The sequence below is a fragment of the Nycticebus coucang genome, chromosome 4, assembly GCF_027406575.1.
Source record: "Nycticebus coucang isolate mNycCou1 chromosome 4, mNycCou1.pri, whole genome shotgun sequence".
Classification (NCBI taxonomy): domain Eukaryota; kingdom Metazoa; phylum Chordata; class Mammalia; order Primates; family Lorisidae; genus Nycticebus; species Nycticebus coucang.
The window spans coordinates 129,432,449-129,449,530 of record NC_069783.1 but is presented as its reverse complement, the minus strand read 5'-3'; the positions used below and the strand labels follow the sequence as shown (position 1 = coordinate 129,449,530).

The following is a 17,082-nucleotide window of genomic DNA, read 5'->3' as shown; positions in this document are numbered from 1 at the left end:
AGTGAAGCTTCCTAAAGCTATCTTGGGTGCCCCACGCCAAGAGGGGAGCTGCAAGGCTGACAGTGGTGTCCTTATGTGGCTGCTCACTGCTCTGCCTAGGCAGGATCTTAGTGGCAGCCTTCCCCGGGCCTGTGTTGAAGGCCCCAGGAGGCTGAGTCTTTTGCCCATGTCTCACTCGTGCCCTGGGCAGTGATGAGGGCCTTGCCTGCCTAGAGCTAGGAGCTAGCAGGGACTGCCTGGCTTGTTCCTGGTCAGCAGGGGGGCTGTGAGGTGGGGGAGAGACTGGGCTTGTCGCTGTGCCTGTACCTGACACCCTGGGATGCTGCAGCACCAGTCTATGGAGCTCTCGTTCCACCCAGCACAATCCCTGTGCCAAACCCACCTCACTGGCATTACTGACCTATTTTTTCAGGAGGAGACACGGAAGAAGCCCAAGATGTCGATTGTGGCGTCTGCACAGCCTGGCGGCGAGCCCCTGTGCACTGTGGATGTGTGAGGCCACAGCACGGCCGGGGTGTGGGGGCCGCCCACGGCACTGCCCAGGAGACCAGCAATCACCCATCAGTTATGGGAGTCAGGCCTCCAACTTGAGTTCCTCCCTTGTGGCCAGAGGGTCTGAGGGCATAGGCCAGAGGTTGAGGCTCTGGTGCAGGGGACAGTCACAGCCACATAGCATACGTGAGGCAGTGGTTCTCCCTTGGAAGCTGTTCTCGGGCCTGGACTCTGAGTGCCTGCACAGGAGGGAGCTGTAGTTCCTAGGCAGCTGCAGACCCCTGTGCACCTGATGCAGGCTGCTTTCAAGAAGGCTCTCACAGGTTCTGGTGTGTGACCTACACTGACAGCAAGTTGAGAAAGGACGCCGAATGCTGTGACTGTGGCTGGCCCGTGGTGCCTAGTGGCCCCTGTGCCCAGGGCTCCTGCAGAGCCAATTGCAGGGTCCTGGCCAGCAGGTGCACCAGCACCCATCTCCCACCTGCTTTTCCGTGTTTTCCCTTTTTCTCTGAAGAAGTTACAACAGAGGAGTATTTCAGACCTTTTTGGTTTAAAATAAACAGAATTTTAGCATCAGCACTGCTTTTCAAGATGGCAGGGAAACTATCAAGGTTGTTCTCCAGCCTGGATGCAATGCCAGCGAGGACATCCCGTAGCCTCCCTGGCATGCTGGCCTCCTGCTGAGCGTGGTCCACTTTTGTGATCAAGTCTTAATACCCTGAAAGTGCACCTCCCTGGACACTGAGGCCCTACCTTTGCTGGCCTCTGGTAACAGTTTTTTATGAAGATTTTTGCACAGTCAAGTCCATTTGTCCACTCATTGATTTTTAAAGCTTTTATGGTATTTTAGCATTTGGAAAAGAAACTTTTACAGTGAGGGTAGAAGATAGAATTGGAGTCATGCATTTTACCAAGTGGACTTGTTTAAATAGGAAGCAAGGCCTTCAGTGCAGTCTACTTGATACGGAGCTGGCTGAGTGCACAGTGGGCAGCTGCCTCCTAGTGACAGGGGCTTCCCTGGATCTCAGGGGAGGCTGCCCTTACTCCTCAACCAGCAGTGACGCTCGCTGGGCCCCTGTGGATGGGTGTGGGGTGTATGTTCCAGGGCACAAGTGTGTACTTGGGGCCCTGGTGGTGTGGCCATCAGCTGTTGCTGGCCATCCCTAGCACCCACGTAGGGTGCCATGCCTCCATGCCATTTGACACAAACCCAGCATTTTGAGGCGTCTGCCCCACCATGCTGCCCGTGGGTGGGGTGATGGTGTTTTCTGTCTGGAAGACATAGGGTCAGCCTGTGGGCCACCCACAGCACATCCTTCCCTCACCACCTGTGTGACCAAGGTTGGCTTCTGTGTTGACGTTTCAAAGAAATCCCTGAATCAAGTTGCTGTAACTAGATACCTGCTTCTGTCTTGCCTCCCGTCTGCAGCTGTGAATTATCACTTGATCGTGACTGTTGCCCTTAGACAGCCAGATGCGCCTGTGAACCAAAGCTCTGTGCACAAGTTCCCCTGGAGGCCAGGGAGCCTTGCCGTGACTCACTGGTCCCTCGTGGTCTGTGCACACCCCACACCCCACCCCCCAAGTGTGGGTGCAAGTTGTACACAGTCTGCTGTGAGGTTGGGGAGCAGGGAGCCTCTGCCTCTGGGCCCAGGACTGTGGCTGGAAGGCAAGCCTTGATTGTCTGAACACATAAAGCAAACTGTCTGAAAGGGAATGGCTACTGTTTTTCTTCAGAGGGCAGGAGCAGGGGCAGAGCACCACCCAAGGGTTGTGTGGTTCTGGGTCCCTCCTTGGTCACTGGCATCCCTCCTGGGCTGAGAGTGTAGAAGGGACCTTCCCTTGGCCAGGTGCTGGGACTGTGACCTCTGACTGCAGTGGGGGAGGTGGGCTGCCTGCCCACTGCTCAAGCCTGCTACCCAGCTGGCGCTTGCTCAAGGTCTGCATATCTGCCTCTTCCTGGGTTCAAGTGTAAAATCCAACATTTGTTTGCAAGCTCCGCACTGACTCTCCCAGCAGTGGGGCTTGGGGATCTGCTCTAGCACCCAGCCTCCACCCTAGCTATGCAGACAGGGCTAACATGCCCAACCTGCCCTGCCCAGCACCCTCAGTGGAGGATTGAGAGCCCCTGTGTGCCCAAGCTGGCTTACCACAGAGACGGTCTTAAGTTTAGCACTGTTTATTCCAGCCCTCACAGCCTAGCTGTTCTGGTAAGGGCACAGGTGGGGAACAGGCCATAGGAGCCTACCTGTCTTCCCAGAGTTCAGAGCCCGAAGCCCACAGCCCACAGCCCATGGCAACAGGCTGGTCCTGGTGGGAGCCAGCTGCTTGCTTGCCTCTGAGCACCCTGGGGTCCCTGGGCAGGGCTGTGGGAGTCCCCTTGCCTTCTGGCCCCATGATAGGCCCTGCTCTGGAAGAGCTGCCTGCCGCTGGTCTCGGGACCTAGGATGAGGAAGAGGCCCCAATTTCCTGTGGGGTACCATCTGCGGGCCCTGGTAGGGGCTGGCTTGGAGGGTCTTGGAGCCCCAAGATTCCTGTGCCATTGGGGTGCTCCACCCTCTGGAATAGGATGAGCATCTCACAGTGTGGGGTCTGTGGGAACAGGTCCACGGCCACAGCTTTGACAGGCTGGAACGGGATGCCCTTTACGCGGTTAGATGGGGCCCTGCAGAGGCTGTGGTGGCAGGGAGGGAGCGCCAAGGTCAGCCCCATGGCTGGGCCCTGGCCCACCCTCCCACCCCTCCCGGCACTTACTCCACAAAGTTGCCCATGGCTGCCCGGGGATTGCAGGAGACGTAAAGGATCCGTTTGAGGTTCTCAGCTCTGCGGAGGGCCAGGATCACCTTGGAATCTGAGAAGGCAGACATGGGCTCGGTGCCTAGGGCCCAATACTGAACAGCCTGGTATACCACCATGATACCTGTGTTCTTCCCTGTGCCACCTCCCCAAGCAGGGGCTACTCACGTAGGCCAGCACGGGGTGGGTCCAGGATGGCCACCAGCTGTTGGGAGGCCAGTCTGCTAACCAGGGCAGGCATCAGGTCCTCAGCCCTTCCACAGTGGAACTCAACGTTGCTCAGCTCTGAAGATGACCCCGCAGCGTGTCAGTGGGCCTTGGACACCCTCCCCTCACAGAGCCCTCGGAACCCAGTAGCCAAGGAGTTTGTTCACTCTGCCTTCCTGCTGTGCAGCCCCAGAACTCAGGTGCACAGTAGTCAAGCAAAAGAGTTCTGCTGTGCCCCCAGTGGTCCTTTGAGCCCCAGGGAATTCCAGGTGCCATGTTGCAGGCATGTGTGGGAGTGGGGAGGGAAGGCTACTCCCCCAAGCCCACCTGCTATGCTCACCGTTGGTGTGGGCATTCACCCAGGCGTCCTCCACAGCCTCTGGGCACAGCTCAACCCCAATGACTCTCTTTACTTTCTGGAACAGGAAGAGCACAGACAGTGGTGCCTGCCCAGGGCTCCTCAGGTAGGGGAGTGGCAGGAGGCGAAGAAAGCTGGGCCTGGGGCAGACGTGATGTGGGTTGTGGGTTGGGGAGAGGCTCACCCTGGCCAGGGCCAGGCCAATAGTGCCTGTACCACAGCATACATCCAGCACCGTGCTGCCCCCATCCAGCTGGGCCCACTCTTGGATGACTGTGTAGAGGACCTCAGCGGCAGGTGTGTTCACCTGGAACATGGTGGTGCCCAAGCCATCAGCAGCTCCCCGCCTAAACCCTCATGCACTTGACCCCCGGCCCAGGCAACATACCCTCTTCCCCATCCCTGCTTCCAGCCACCCCTCTTGCCACACCGTGCCAGTGACCCCACCCTACCTCCTGGCTTCAAGAAGGCAACTCCTGTGGCAACCTACCTACCCTGGGTTCACAAAGAACCCTCCCCTGAGTGCTGAGCTTGCAGGGCCCCCACAGCTGCTCAACTGGCCGCACCTCCCTACACCAACAAGGAGGACTGCCACCTCGCACCAGGGCCCATGAAGTCACCCGACTACCACCCTGCACCCCCACTCTGGCCCTCCAGCAGGAGTCCTGCCAGGCCTGTGTCCAAAAGAGGGTCCACATCCGCTCCGGAATGGGCCTGAAACTGTTCTGGCCCAAAGGCCACACTGCTCTGCCAGGCCAGAGCCCTGTCCTATGGTGTGAAGTGTACCCTGCCCTGGAGAGTCCTTCAGGGCCTCCCTGTGGGATCAGCTCTTCCCAAATCTCAAGACAGCTCCCATTGTTGCACTAGCTCACTGTCCTGACAAGTGAGTCAGACCTCCCTCTGTTGTGTCCTTGTGCCCACCAGGTCTCAGCTACCTGAAAGAAGGCGTGAGGAGAGATCCGGAAGGTTAGCCCAAGCAGGTCCTCGTGGATGCACCGGTCCCCAGCCACATGCTCCAAGGGCAGGCCCTCCTGACTGGGAGTCTTTCTATGGGTGGAGAGGGAAGGCCTTCAGGGCTACCAGCCCCGAGGTGGGTACCCACCTCACCCCCCTCCCGGGCTCCTCACCGCTGTCCCTCTTCAACGAAGTAGAGGCAGGTTACCCCACTGGTCTTGCCTGACCCTGCCACAAAGTGCTGTGCTAGGGAGGCCTTCAGCTCTGCTAGTTCCCCAGGGCTTAGTTTCTGGAACAGGTGGTGAGAAGGCCCCATCAGGCTGTGCTGAGGCCCACCCAGGCCAGACACCCTCCCCCAGTAAGGCCCCCACCTGAGACCTGGGGGTGGAAGTGGGCAATGGCCATGGCCTGGCCACGACGACTGGTGCGCACAGTCAGCTGCCTCCAGTGGCCTGTGTATGTCTCTGGGTCATATGCCGAGTATGGCGTGGACCTGTCGGAGTCACAGATGGCCTTGAGTTCCCTATGTCTGACAGCCAGGACTGGGCAGCAGCCTCCCTCCTCTCTCCTCCAAACATACCCTCCCGAGCTGAGCACCATCAAGAGCACCCCAGAATCCCTGCCTTCTTCCCCAGAGCGCCCGGGACTGCCAGGAACCTAGCCACAGGTCCTCACCGAATGAATTCCTGGAAAGCCTTCACCACTTGCTTGGTGGCTTCAGGGATGTGCACGGTGTCAAAGGGGGCAGCCACGGCACATGACCCACCCTTATACTTGCCAAGCCGGCAGCCAACTGTGTTGTTCTCTCCGTCCACCCCGACGCCAACCAGAAACTCACACTTATTACGATACTCAGTCTGCAAGGAGGCAGGGAGACAGCCAGATCTAACTGTGGCTGTCCAGCACTGGTGTCTGGAAAAACTGCAATTTCCCCACAGGACTAGCAGACAAAACTAAGAGGGTCTACTAACAGCCATGCAGTGAGTTGCCAAAAAGAAACGCAAAGCAGGGAGACTGATGGGAAAGGTGAGCAAAGAAAAGATCTTATAAGTACAGGATGGGGGTTTGTGGCTGCCACAGCCCTGGCCAACCTGCTGGGGTGACGGGTGGACCCCCTCCAGCGGGCAACAGGCCTTGTTGTGCTTGTGCCTCTGTGAGAGCAGCCAGGGCAGCATGGCTCGGTTGGTGTGCCCGATTTCCCTGCAGGAAAAGGAGGCGGCTGGTTAGCGGTCTGACTGCACAATGCCCCATCCATGCTGCCCTTCCCCCAAATGCGCTGGTGCCCCTCGCCCACACTCACTTGGCGAGTTTCTGCAGCACCTGCTCACACTCCAGTCGCTTCTGCTCCAGCTGCTCAGCATAGGGCACTGTCCAAAGAGGGGTCACCACGTCGGCAACACGCGTCACAGGAGCCTCGCCCTCACCTTCCTGTCGCCTCCTCTTGGCCAGGGGGTCAGCCTTGGGCCGGGCCAGGCGCACGCTGAGCGGGCGGCCTTTCCAGAGGGCACCGTGCAACACACGCAGGGCCTTGTCCCGCTCAGCAGCGCTGCGGAACGTCACGAAGGCGCAGGGTGGTTGCCCGAAGAGTTTGGTCTTGTGGGGCTGCAGGCCGAAGCGGCCCAAAAAGCGTCGGACGTCACTGAAACTGGCGTGGCGAGGCACGTTTTGTAGCTCCAGCTTGAAGATCTCCGAGGTAAACACGTCGTCTCTGATGTAGCTGTACAGCCCGGGCTGGGGCGCTGACTCTGCGGCAGCGCCAGCCCCCTCCTCCTCCCGGGGTGCTGGGGCCGCAGGGCCGCCCCGGGCATCGCTGCTGTCCTGGCTGCAGCCCTCTATGGGCTCCGGGCCCTGAATGTGGACACGCGGGACCAGGCTGAGGGCCTGACCCCGGGCCTCTGTCCCACCCAGGCCAGCCCACGGCTCCCTTTCTGCCTCGCTGGTCCCTCCACCTCCCTTTTTCCTCCACCTCAGTCCCACATCCCCGTCTCGTCTCCCACGGGCTTTCCACCCCGCCCCGCGCCCTCCCACCCCATCCCTACCCCAGACCTCCCTCTCCCTTCACTCTACTTCGCAGTCCAGCTTGTTGCTCATTGTCTGGGCTGTTCGCCGTAAAGACTGGGGACCCCACGAGGGCCGCCTCGCCGCCTGGTCCTGGGCCTGTCTGGGAGGTGCTCAGAGAGCAGGGGAGACACCGCGAGGTCGCCCACGGGGCTGGGGTGGGACTCGAACCCTGGGTACCAGGTTCGGGCCTCCGGCATGGGGCTGTACCGCCCACTCGCCTCACACGAAGCGAGTCCGCCAACGCGTGCCGCCGAAGCTGCGCATCTCTATGGTCTCGGCTTCCGGCGACGTCATCGCTACGCGCCGGCCCTTCCTCCCGCCCCCTTGCCACTTTTTTCAGCACTGGGGGCGCGTGCGGCTGGGGACGGAAGTGGACGCGGGGGCCGCTGGGAGTGCGCGCTTCTCTGACTGACTGGCGGGTCGGGCATGCGCCGCGGGCGTTCTGGCGGGAAACGCGAGGCGGGCCGGACAATGAGAGTGTCCTCTTCATGAGCCAATAAAGCTGCGTTGGTTTTGAATCGCGGCGCGTTTCCCGCCGCCGGGGTCAGGGGTCGGGGTTCGGGTCGTGGGGCGGAGGGAAGAGCGAGCGGGCAGGAGGCGCCGGCGCCAGACGCGGAGGGAAAGAGCTACGAGTAGCCGCCGAGAGGCCGCGGAACCTGCGACGACCGACCCAGTCCAGCCGCCGCCGCGCTCCTATGGCGGCCACCAAGGTGAGGCCAGGCCCGAGCGAGGACTAGGTGGGCGGACGGGGCCTAGGAGGGGGGGTAGAGGCCGCTATTGGCGGCCACGTGGGCGGCCCGCGCCGACTTGGCCAACCCCTGTCGGTCTGCGGGTCCAGCGTCTGCGGGGCCTTCCTCGTGCAGGGCCTGGGGGTTCAAGGCCTGTGAATCAGGCGCTTAGTGTGCCGGGGCTCTAGGCTCCGGGCCCGGGGCTGCGGGATGCCTGTGTGACCTTGGGGGTGGGCTGGGAAGCGGCCGGGGCCGCGCAGGGCCGCCCATTGGCCGGAGACCCGGGCGGGCGGCCTGTTTTTTCTGACTTGGCCCACTCGGGTGGTCCCAGTAATGCCCTGCAGTGGTCCCCTTTGTCGCCCACGCAGCACTTCATTCATTCAGTCTTGACGTCCGGAACTGCCACAATTCTCTATGGCAGAAATCGTGTTCCAGCCGAAGTTGGGCGGGGAGGGGGGGTGACGGGTCCTGGAGCGCCGGCCCAGGGCGGGGGAGGCTTTATTGGCTGCTAGTGCCTGGTTGGGTGCGTGCCGTGGCGGAGCCGCAGTGCTGTTGAACCCGGGAAGAGCGGCTAAAGGCTGTATTTTTTTCTACAATTGAATCTGGTCTCTTAGGGACTTCTGCGTCATCAAGACACATGTTTTGCTAAACTTGCGCTGAAAATATGGTTATTTGTGCTCTGTAATTCTCTAAATTGTGAGGATTTTATGACTTTGGCTTGTATAGTTTATTCACTTACCAACTTAATTTTGCAAACTATGATTAAATTGCTAACAGAATTGTGAGTTCTGTGTAAATGCTCGTAGTCTTATAGCAACTTTTTTTTCCTTTTAGTAAGGATGAGTTCGGGCATTTCTAATTAATAAAAACCGAGAGTTGCTTTTTGCTTTAAAGGTAAAGCTCTTGAGATTTATCATCTGCATCCTTTGATCTTCCCACAGCAGATGTCACCTGCATTTTACAGATGAGGAAACAGGCAGTTTCTCCCAGGCCACTCTGCATGTGGCTGCCGAGTTTCAGGAGCCCCCGCCCATCTCTGCACAGCTTTGATTGATGTTTGTGAATGTGAGGGAGCAGTGCTGAAATCTAGTGTATAACCTTGCCCTCGCCTGGTGATTCTGACATACCATTCCTGGTGTGAAAAGGCTGTGGGTTGAGTACTGGTGATTCTGACATACCATTCCTGGTGTGAAAAGGCTGTGGGTTGAGTACCCTTTGGGGCGAGGCCCATTCTTGCATTCAAAGGCCATTCACTGTTGGGGCTGCCCACTGTGGGCACTGCTAAGCTCTGGCTCTGGGCCAGGTCTGAAGGCCAGCAGTGTTACTCACCTCTGTGTACTTCCCTCCTCAGGACACTCATGAGGACCATGATACCTCCACTGAAAACGCAGATGAGTCCAACCATGACCCACAGTTTGAGCCAATAGTTTCTCTTCCTGAGCAAGAAATTAAAACGCTGGAAGAAGATGAAGAGGAGCTTTTTAAAATGTAAGTAGGCTGATGTCCCCGAAGAGGTATCTTGAAAAGTTATAATGTTTAGAAGTGTCAAAATCTCAGTCTGAGGCTATTTGAAGAAAGGGCCTTAAATTGTGTGGTAACTAATACCACTTAGAAAGTCAACCCGTTCCTTCAACAATTCTTCAGCAGGTGGCCCTGCTGCTCCCTGGCCTGTCATATGAGTGTGTCCCTTCACTCACTTGCTCTGTCCACTGGTGAGTCTGCTGAGCTGGTTGTCTGCCATCTGTCTCCGAGGATCCATGAGCCCCTTCCCTTGGTTGAGCAGGGAGTCTGAACTGTTTTTGCAGCACAGACCTCTTTGGCAACCTGAAGCTTCTGAGTCCCCAACTTAGTGTTTTTAATGCACAAAATAATGGCTAGAATTACCAGTGAAAGCTGGTACTGGTTTAGTTATCAAGATTACTTTTTTATTTTTTTGAGACAGTCTCATTCTGTTGGCCTGGGTTGAGTGCCATGGATTCAGCCTTACAGCAGCCTCAAATTCTGAGCCTTAAGAAATCCTCTTGAGGCTAGGCATGGTGGCTCACGCCTATAATCCTAGTACTCTGGGAGGCCAAGGCAGGTGGATTGCTTGAGCTCAGGAGTTGGAGACCACGCTAAGTAAGAGTGAGATCTAAAAGTAGGCTAAATAGCTGGGTGCTGTGGCGGGCACCTGTAGTCCCAGCTATTCATGAGGCTGAGCCAAGAGGCTTGCTTGAACCTAAGAGTTTGAGGTTGCCGTGAGCTGTGATGCCACAGTACTCTACTGAGGGTGACGAAATGAGACTTTGGCTTAAAAAAAAAAAGAAAGAAAAAAGGAGAGATCCTCCTGCCTTAGCCTCCAGAGTAGCTGGGATTACAAGCACCCACCACTACACCTGGCTAGTTTTCCTATTTTTAGTAGAGATGGGGTCTCGCTTTTGCTTAGGCTGGTCTCAGACTCCTGAGTTCAAGCCATCCACCCTCCTTGGCATCCCAGTATTTTTTAAGAATTTCTGGATATGTGTTTTTTCAGTGAGGAACTGCAGTGCCAGGTATAAGACTTGGTCTTGTGACTTTGTCGCAGCACTGTGACCTGTTGCCTACACGCTTAATCACAATACACATTAGGTTCAGTTTTACTTTAAAATATGGTAGCAGTTTTTCCCTATCAAAGTTGCTGGAAACTCCACTCTCCCATCCCTTCAAGTTGCTTCAAGAGTTCAGGTTAAGGTTTGATTGCTCCAGGGTTGGGAGAGAGACACAGGCCATAACTACCCTTTTACCCCTCGCTCTTGGGATGGGGCAGGGAGGGAACCTGGGAAAGGACTGCTGTATGTGCCCCTCGTTACAGAGGGTAGTGAGCGGTGCTTCCTAGGGTGAGGTGGGGCTTGTTGCTGCCACCTCCCTGCTGGTACGGGGTGAGAGATGCTCTGGTGCGCTGGGCATGGGCCTCTGAAGGAAGTGAGGCTGCAGTTTGGCTTTTGCATCTGAGCCCTTAGGTTCTGTGGTAGAGCTCGGGGTTTCTCTTGATAGGGGCCCTACTGAAGGTACAGTCTCCCTTGACAGAATTGCTCTTAGGGGAGAGAGCAGAGTCTTCCACAGGAAAGGGACAGGCCCGAGTCTGGAGAGCACACTGCTGGGTCAGGTGCCTGGGTCCCAAGCAGTGCTGCTTCTGGGCAGGAAGGCTGGTTGCTGGTTTGTACCCTATTTGTCTGAACAGAGGCCTGGGTTGGAGCATCTCACAGTTGAGGGAAGGCCTGGGCCTGTGTAGGGTGAGAGCCTCAGTTACCACCTGCTTAGAGTTGTTTCTGTGGGTCCATAGGCCTGAGGAGTACACCTATACTGTGACCCTGGGATGCCCAGCCACCTACCCCCCCACCCCCCCCCCCGGGAAAATGTTGCCACCCACCATAGATACGTGTTTTTGCTTTTGTTTTTTTTTGGATTGTGAAATAAAGATGACCTGGAACTTGGGCTGTTGTGCTTTTTGTTGGTCATGTTCTTGGAGCCTAAAGAAGGGAAGGTGCTTGGAGTGATGTCGGGTCCAGCAGTGCAGAGTGTGCTCTGTGTAGTGCAGCAAGGACAAGGGTTCTTCTGGGCAAATGTGTGCCACCAATGTCCCTTTCTCTCTGCATCTTAAGCTGTTTGGTGGCTTTTCTTGCAGGCGTGCAAAGCTATTCCGATTTGCTTCTGAGAATGATCTTCCAGAATGGAAGGAACGAGGCACTGGTGACGTCAAGCTCCTTAAGCACAAGGAGAAAGGGACCATCCGCCTTCTCATGAGGAGGGACAAGACCCTGAAGATCTGCGCCAACCACTACAGTAGGTGCCTCTGGGCGTGTGTTCTCCCTGAGCCCACAATGCTCTCAGGGCTGACTGGGAGCCGGTGGCATGTTCTTACATGGAGTGCATGCGATTTCCAAATGTGCCTCTGGACTAAGAACAGGCCTGCATGAAGCTTAACAGAACACGGAAGGGTAGAGTCCAGCCAGACAGGTCCTGCTGGGATGCCAAAGCCCAGGGAGGGCTTAGGGCACAGAGTGAGTGCTGTAGGACAGGGTTAGGGCCAGCAATGTGTGTGTATGTGGGTATGTGGTGCCCAGGCTCTGTGTGACTATGTTGAGGGGGTATACGAACGTTTTGGGTGTGGCATCTGGGCATGTGTGTGGTAACTGAGTGTGTGTAGCGTGTGTGTGGTGTCTGAGTGTGTGAACATGTGCAGGGTGCCTGGGCAGTAGCCTCTTCAGCCTTTGGTGTGCTCTACCCCCATCAAGATGTCCCCTGGGGAAGACATGGGAGGGGGACAGGTCTGGGGAGAAGGTGGCTACCAAGTTCTAGGCACCTGAGAAACTGCACAAGGAGCGAGTGGAGGCCCATGGGCAGGTGCAGCTGTGAGCCCTCATCACTTTGTGAGGACTCAGGGAAGGGCCACAGGAGGCCTTGCCTAGGAGGAAATGGCAGTAGGTTGTTCCAACTCTATGCCTGCCAACTGTGTGCAGGCCAAATTTGTACTGCCCCTGCCTAGTGGCATGTTCAAAAGCCCATATCCTGGGGAGTCCCTTGGTGAAACTCCTGATATCAACACCTGTGTTTGCTGAGTGTAATGTGTATTGGTCAGGACAGGGCCCCTTGACCTGGGCATGCAGGGTCATGTAGAAGAATGAACACTTCTACAGAGGCGCTGGGAAGGGAGCAGGGGCCCTCTCTGTCCCATAGCTGTCTCCATGCCAGAGCCTGTCAGCTCTCCTAAGAGGCCCAACCTTCATCCTTGCCCTCAAGCCTAGTTTCCACCATTTCCCTGGGGTCTTCCTTGATACCCATGCTTTTCTCAAAGCCTTGTTGATTGCTTGCTTCTGTGAGAGTCCCACGCATCTGGGCAGAGCCAGCTATGTGGTCCACTGTGCCTGGTGCATGTCTTAGACCCTTGCTAGACAGGGATGGTGGTAGTAGGGAGCGGGTGACTGGTGAGGTGTTGGGGAGGCAAGCGGGAAGGTGGGCAGGTAGGCTAAGGATATGGGGCATGGATGAGGGATATGTGCAGGAAGCCTGGTAACTGCCCCAGGAGATTCCCTGAGATAGTGACATGTGGATCTGCCTAAGAGCATGTGGCCAGGTCTGGGCATGACCTCACCCTATGTTCTCAGACACCTGCCCAGGGCACAGGGCCCACCCCACGTTTTCAGACACCTGCAAGAGCCAGACACCCCTGTCTGTTCTTGAGAAGCCATTCTGGTGTGTTGTCACCTGCATGACCATCTCTGGCTATGCAAGTGCTTCTCTGGTTAGTCCCCTGCTTGGCGCAGGGACCGAATTCCCCTTCCCCTCCCTTAGGTCTGCACGGAGCCTGAGGAGTCGGGGTGGGTGTTCATTCCAGGACACTGCTTGCTCTTCTGTGACACTGATAACATCTATCACAGGATTCTGATGGTCTCATCTCCAGTTGTCCCTCTGGGCAGTACATGCTCTTTTCTAGGTGACTGCCCCACTTTCTGGCGGCTTTCCGTCATCTGTCCTACACCTTCAGATTGGCCAGGTTCATGTGTTGGGGCCCTTAGGAACGGCTGGGGTCACCTGGCCTTGTGCCCTGACATTTGTCTGACTCAGGGCCTTAGGACTGCACAGAGTCAGGACCACGGGGCTGAATGTGAGCAGCCACACTGGGACTAGGGCTAGCTCCTTTTGTTTCCCCCATCTGCTTTTTGGATGTGGGGGTGGAGTCTGTGTGCTGAGTAGTCTTGAGATGGTGGCTTAGGAACCTTTTGCTGAAATGTCCCCATGAGTAGGGAGCAGCCTGGTGTGTTTTCAATTTGCAGGTTCAGTGGGACTTTGTCTTGGCCTGGTTCTTGGGCCCCAAACTATCCCTGTGTTTGAAGTGGGTCCTTTGGCTCAGCAATTCGGGGTTCTGTGTGGTATGGGTGGGTGGGCTGGCCTTGGCAGTTGTCCCCACTGTCAGTCCCCACCGTCCTCGTGTGTCTCTCTCCCTGCAGTCACACCGATGATGGAACTGAAGCCCAATGCGGGCAGTGACCGTGCCTGGGTCTGGAACACCCACGCCGACTTCGCTGATGAGTGTCCCAAGCCGGAGCTGTTGGCCATCCGCTTTCTAAATGCTGAAAGTGAGCAGGAGGGCGGGGCTAACCTGTTCCATGGTGTGGTGGTTTAAATGCAACAAATACTGTTGCTTTTGGGAAGAAGGGACGGTAGTGAGGGACTATGTTAGAGCTGTTTCTGCCCTGCTTTCTTGTGCCTAGCACTTCAGTTTCATGTTTAATGTCCCGTTCCTTTCAGACATTTTGGAGCCTCAGATTAACCTCAGGGCCACTCCGTGTGCCAGGCTTCTGCCTCACTGAGACTATGGATAGTGACAGCCCCTTACAATTGCAGGGGATATCCAGACCCACTTCTCTGCCATACTTGGGAAGGGGCATCTTTGCAGTCTGCATGATCAAAGTTTCACCTAGTGGTTCCTGGATGAGTTGGTGGGTGTGGTCCTGATGTCCAGTAGCTGACCATGTAGGGCTGAGTGAACCTTGCCCTTGTCCTAGGAGTAGCGTTGTCCCTGCAGCCCTTCCAACACAAGTCAGGGCTAGAGTTTTGATTGCTCAAGCTCCCACATGGTCTGCTACTATGCTTAAGTTGTATGCAGTCAGACAAAGGGAGACATAAGGCTCCAGCTTTGGGAGGAACTCAGAGGTCAGTTTGCATGCGAGTCAAGGGCTCTCTGTGAAGCCCATCTCTCTTCCCCCTCTTCCCCCCCAGTTTTGGCTGGGGCCGGGCTTGAACCCACCACCCTCGGAATATGGGCCTGGTGCTCTACTCGAGCCATAGGTGCTGCCTGTGAGCCCAGCTCTTTAGGTCCATAGGGTATAGCCACTCCACTGCTTCCTGGCTCTTAGGACGTCATTTTTCTTTTTTCCTCAGATGCACAGAAATTCAAAACAAAGTTTGAAGAATGCAGGAAAGAGATTGAAGAGAGAGAAAAGAAAGGTGATGTGGTGCCCCGGGGTTGGGGCTTCTTTGCAGACTCACTCTGCACCCGGCTGCAGCCCCAAGACGGGTGCTTTTTCTGTCTGCCAGAGAAATAGACCAGGTGCTGCAACTGCCTGACTGACTGTCAGGGGCAGTGTAGCTGCCTGGGGACACAGGTATCCGGTGTTGCTAGCCAGGCGGTTGCCTCACAGTTCTCTGACTGAACTCTCCAGAGTGTGAAGGTGCTTTGAGATGGTCCTTGTTTGTCTCTCAAAGGACATAGTCACCTGCTCTGGGGCTGGATGATGGCTGTGGTAGTAAGTGACCAGATACCACTGAGCAGCCTGCCTGAGGTCTAGGTAACTTGTGAACATGTGTTTGCGTGGCCTTCTTCAGTGCTGGTCCTGGCAGGAGTCAGTCCCGAGGGTGGGCAGCACTCGGAGGTCCGGTTGGGGGGCAGCATGGTCTGATGTTTCCTTTCTTTTCTGTTCTCTTACTGTGCTTGCTTGTGTTTTTAGCAGGATCAGGCAAAAACGATAATGCCGAAAAAGTAGCTGAAAAGCTAGAAGCTCTTTCAGTGAAGGAGGAGACCAAGGAGGAAGCTGAGGAGAAGCAATAAACCGTCTTATTTCCATTTCCTTTCTTTTTTCTTTTTAAAATTTTGCTCTGCCCCTCCTTTTCGGTATTTTTATTCTGTTTTGTTTTTACAAGGGACTTTATATAAAAGAACTGAATTCCAACATTAAGGTTGGAGTTTTTTTCTAAGTTTTTGCCCTATTGAAGACAACTTCAGAAAAATCCATTCCCCAGTCATGAAAATGTACTGTGCTAACTTTCTTTTCCATAGTGGAAACACTTATTTATAGTCATCAAAAATAGCAAAATAAAAAACCCATTTGGAACCTGGACCTGACAGCAGGACTGTGTGCACCGGCCCCTCTTCTGCAACTGGTGTAGGTCCCTGCTGGCCCCTGAGTGTGCACATCTAGGTCTGTGTGGCCACAGGACACCATGCCTTACCATGCCAGGTGTTCTGGAGACTCCTCTGGCATTGTGTGTTTGTATCTTGGTGTGGGCCTTGCAGCGGTGATGTGTCTGAACTGGTGCTAGTGAGGCAGCTTGGCCAGGGGTTCTTGGTATGGGCTGGTGCTGGGCCAGGTATGCTCTGCCTCCCTCTGAGGCTTAGACAGCCATTGCCCTCCCTGTGGTGATTAGGTAGGCTGCAGGTATGTGTGTTTGGGAGAAAGAATGGATGGCCTCTAGAACCTTGCTTTGGCACAGGGAAGTGTTAACCACCTGAGTGGGTCTCCAGGCTTTGGTAAGGCTAGGTCCAGTCAGGCCCTAGTGGAGGGAAAGGCTTGGCTAAGCCCTCCAACCCTTAACGTATGGAACCCTGTGAGATACCCCACTGCAACCCTTGGAGAAAGCTCTTTTTGAGGTCTTGGACCCAAAGTCCAAACTCAGCAGTGTTGGAATTTGAGGCATCTGCAGTAGCTTTAAATAGACATTTTCAAGGATGCCGTTGGGGGTTTTCTTGTATAACAGGTAGTCTCTGCAGGCATCTTAGGTTGGAGGGGAAGAGGGTTTCCAGTGCCCAGGAGAGGTTTTAAAGGACATGGTCCTAATCGCTGATTCCTGTTGGTCCCTGGGAGACCATGAGAAATCTCCAGGGCTCTAAAGGGCTGTGGAGGCCCTTTGCTCTTTAGTGGAGGAGGAGCAAGCTAGAATCTGACCCTGGAGTGGCAGCAAGAGGAACTCAATCACGTTCCCCTGTGGTTGTTTGTCAATAGCACCTCCCAGTGGTGCTTCACAGTGTGATGGCGCTGTGCCCACCAGCTGGGCCTGGTCCCTGGTCTCTGTAATGTCCCTGTATGGGGACCGTGTCTGGTTTAAAACATTGGTACTTGGTCCCTTTGGGGAATGCACTTCTAAAGGCAGCTGCTCGTTTTTTGTTTTTTTTTTTTGCAGTTTTTGGCCAGGGCTGGCCACCTCTGGCATATGGGGCCAGCGTCCTGCTCCTTTGAGCCACAGGCACCGATTGCTCTTGTTTTTTTAAAAGCCCTGAAGAGGCCAGTTCTGTGGGCCTCTGCCCAGTGCAGTGCAGGCCTGCACCAAGTCCATGCAGGGCAGAGGTGCTGCTCCACCTTGTGTGTGCCAGGGCCCTGAGGCCTTGGGATTGTGATGCTGTGAGCATGGGGTGCTCCCTGTGCCTCCTGCTCGGTAAGGGTGTGAGTATGTAGTGTGTGTGAAAGGCAGGCTCCCACAGGTATGATCTCCGGGAGCCCTTCACTAGGACAGTAGACAACCCTTTTTCAGCATAGAAAGGATGTTTAAATTTCAGTCTTTGGCTTTGAGTTCCAATAAAACGCCAAACTGATTCCATCCGTAGATGGGAGAAATAACTCCAAGGGAGACTCCCTGACAGGAAGGCACCTCAGGGTGGCTGGGGGACAGTGCCGTCCTGTGGTCAAGTTGTATTGCAAGTGTGTTCAAGGATGTGGCTTGTTAACACTAGAATGTGCAAGGGTTGGAATATAG

General features: G+C 55.7%; 3 protein-coding genes and 1 non-coding gene across 9 annotated transcripts in view; 3 read left to right on the top strand and 1 right to left on the bottom strand.

The window, feature by feature from the left end:
- Positions 1-1,650, top strand: part of DGCR8 (DGCR8 microprocessor complex subunit) — a 39,966-nt gene extending 38,316 nt beyond the window's left edge. For 4 of the 5 annotated variants that reach the window (XM_053586950.1, XM_053586947.1, XM_053586948.1 and 1 more), the window contains exon 14: positions 413-1,650. In XM_053586950.1, the coding sequence (XP_053442925.1) occupies positions 413-496 (84 nt within the window). In that variant the 3' untranslated portion in view covers positions 497-1,650. The remainder of the gene's footprint in view (positions 1-412) is intronic. The other variant, XR_008379378.1, reaches the window with a different exon arrangement.
- Positions 1,651-1,761: 111 nt separating this feature from the next.
- TRMT2A (tRNA methyltransferase 2 homolog A) lies at positions 1,762-7,141 on the bottom strand. Its single transcript, XM_053586951.1, has 13 exons — positions 6,875-7,141; positions 6,108-6,655; positions 5,899-6,007; positions 5,483-5,664; positions 5,186-5,300; positions 4,981-5,096; positions 4,789-4,900; positions 4,038-4,160; positions 3,836-3,911; positions 3,457-3,573; positions 3,247-3,343; positions 3,075-3,166; positions 1,762-2,934 (listed from the first exon to the last, which is right to left on the bottom strand). Exons 1-13 carry the CDS (start codon positions 6,896-6,898, stop codon positions 2,756-2,758), a joined length of 1,890 nt encoding a protein of 629 aa, XP_053442926.1. The 5' UTR covers positions 6,899-7,141; the 3' UTR covers positions 1,762-2,755.
- Positions 7,142-7,272: 131 nt separating this feature from the next.
- RANBP1 (RAN binding protein 1) lies at positions 7,273-15,452 on the top strand. 2 transcript variants are annotated; one of them, XM_053586954.1, is made up of 6 exons: positions 7,273-7,578; positions 8,948-9,084; positions 11,240-11,397; positions 13,563-13,691; positions 14,497-14,562; positions 15,066-15,452. In XM_053586954.1, exons 1-6 carry the CDS (start codon positions 7,564-7,566, stop codon positions 15,161-15,163), a joined length of 603 nt encoding a protein of 200 aa, XP_053442929.1. In that variant the 5' UTR covers positions 7,273-7,563; the 3' UTR covers positions 15,164-15,452. The 2 variants fall into 2 exon arrangements, with proteins under 2 accessions (XP_053442929.1, XP_053442928.1); XM_053586953.1 differs by having other exon boundaries at positions 7,274-7,578; positions 15,063-15,452.
- LOC128585263 (small nucleolar RNA SNORA77) lies at positions 14,595-14,722 on the top strand. Its single transcript, XR_008379983.1, has one exon. It is a non-coding gene; the product is annotated as a small nucleolar RNA SNORA77 (small nucleolar RNA).
- Positions 15,453-17,082: the final 1,630 nt, after the last annotated feature.

Excerpts from the sequence above, each read along its gene's own strand:
- RANBP1 (XM_053586953.1), top strand. Across the intron at positions 11,398-13,562 it reads GATCTGCGCCAACCACTACA|TCACACCGATGATGGAACTG; the intron begins GTAGGTGCCTCT and ends CTCTCCCTGCAG. Across the intron at positions 14,563-15,062 it reads TGAAGAGAGAGAAAAGAAAG|CAGGATCAGGCAAAAACGAT; the intron begins GTGATGTGGTGC and ends TTGTGTTTTTAG.
- TRMT2A (XM_053586951.1), bottom strand. The coding sequence starts at position 6,898 with ATGAGCAACAAGCTGGACTGCGAA. Across the intron at positions 6,008-6,107 it reads GTGCTGCAGAAACTCGCCAA|GGAAATCGGGCACACCAACC; the intron begins GTGAGTGTGGGC and ends CTTTTCCTGCAG. Across the intron at positions 5,301-5,482 it reads GCTTTCCAGGAATTCATTCG|GTCCACGCCATACTCGGCAT; the intron begins GTGAGGACCTGT and ends TGACTCCGACAG.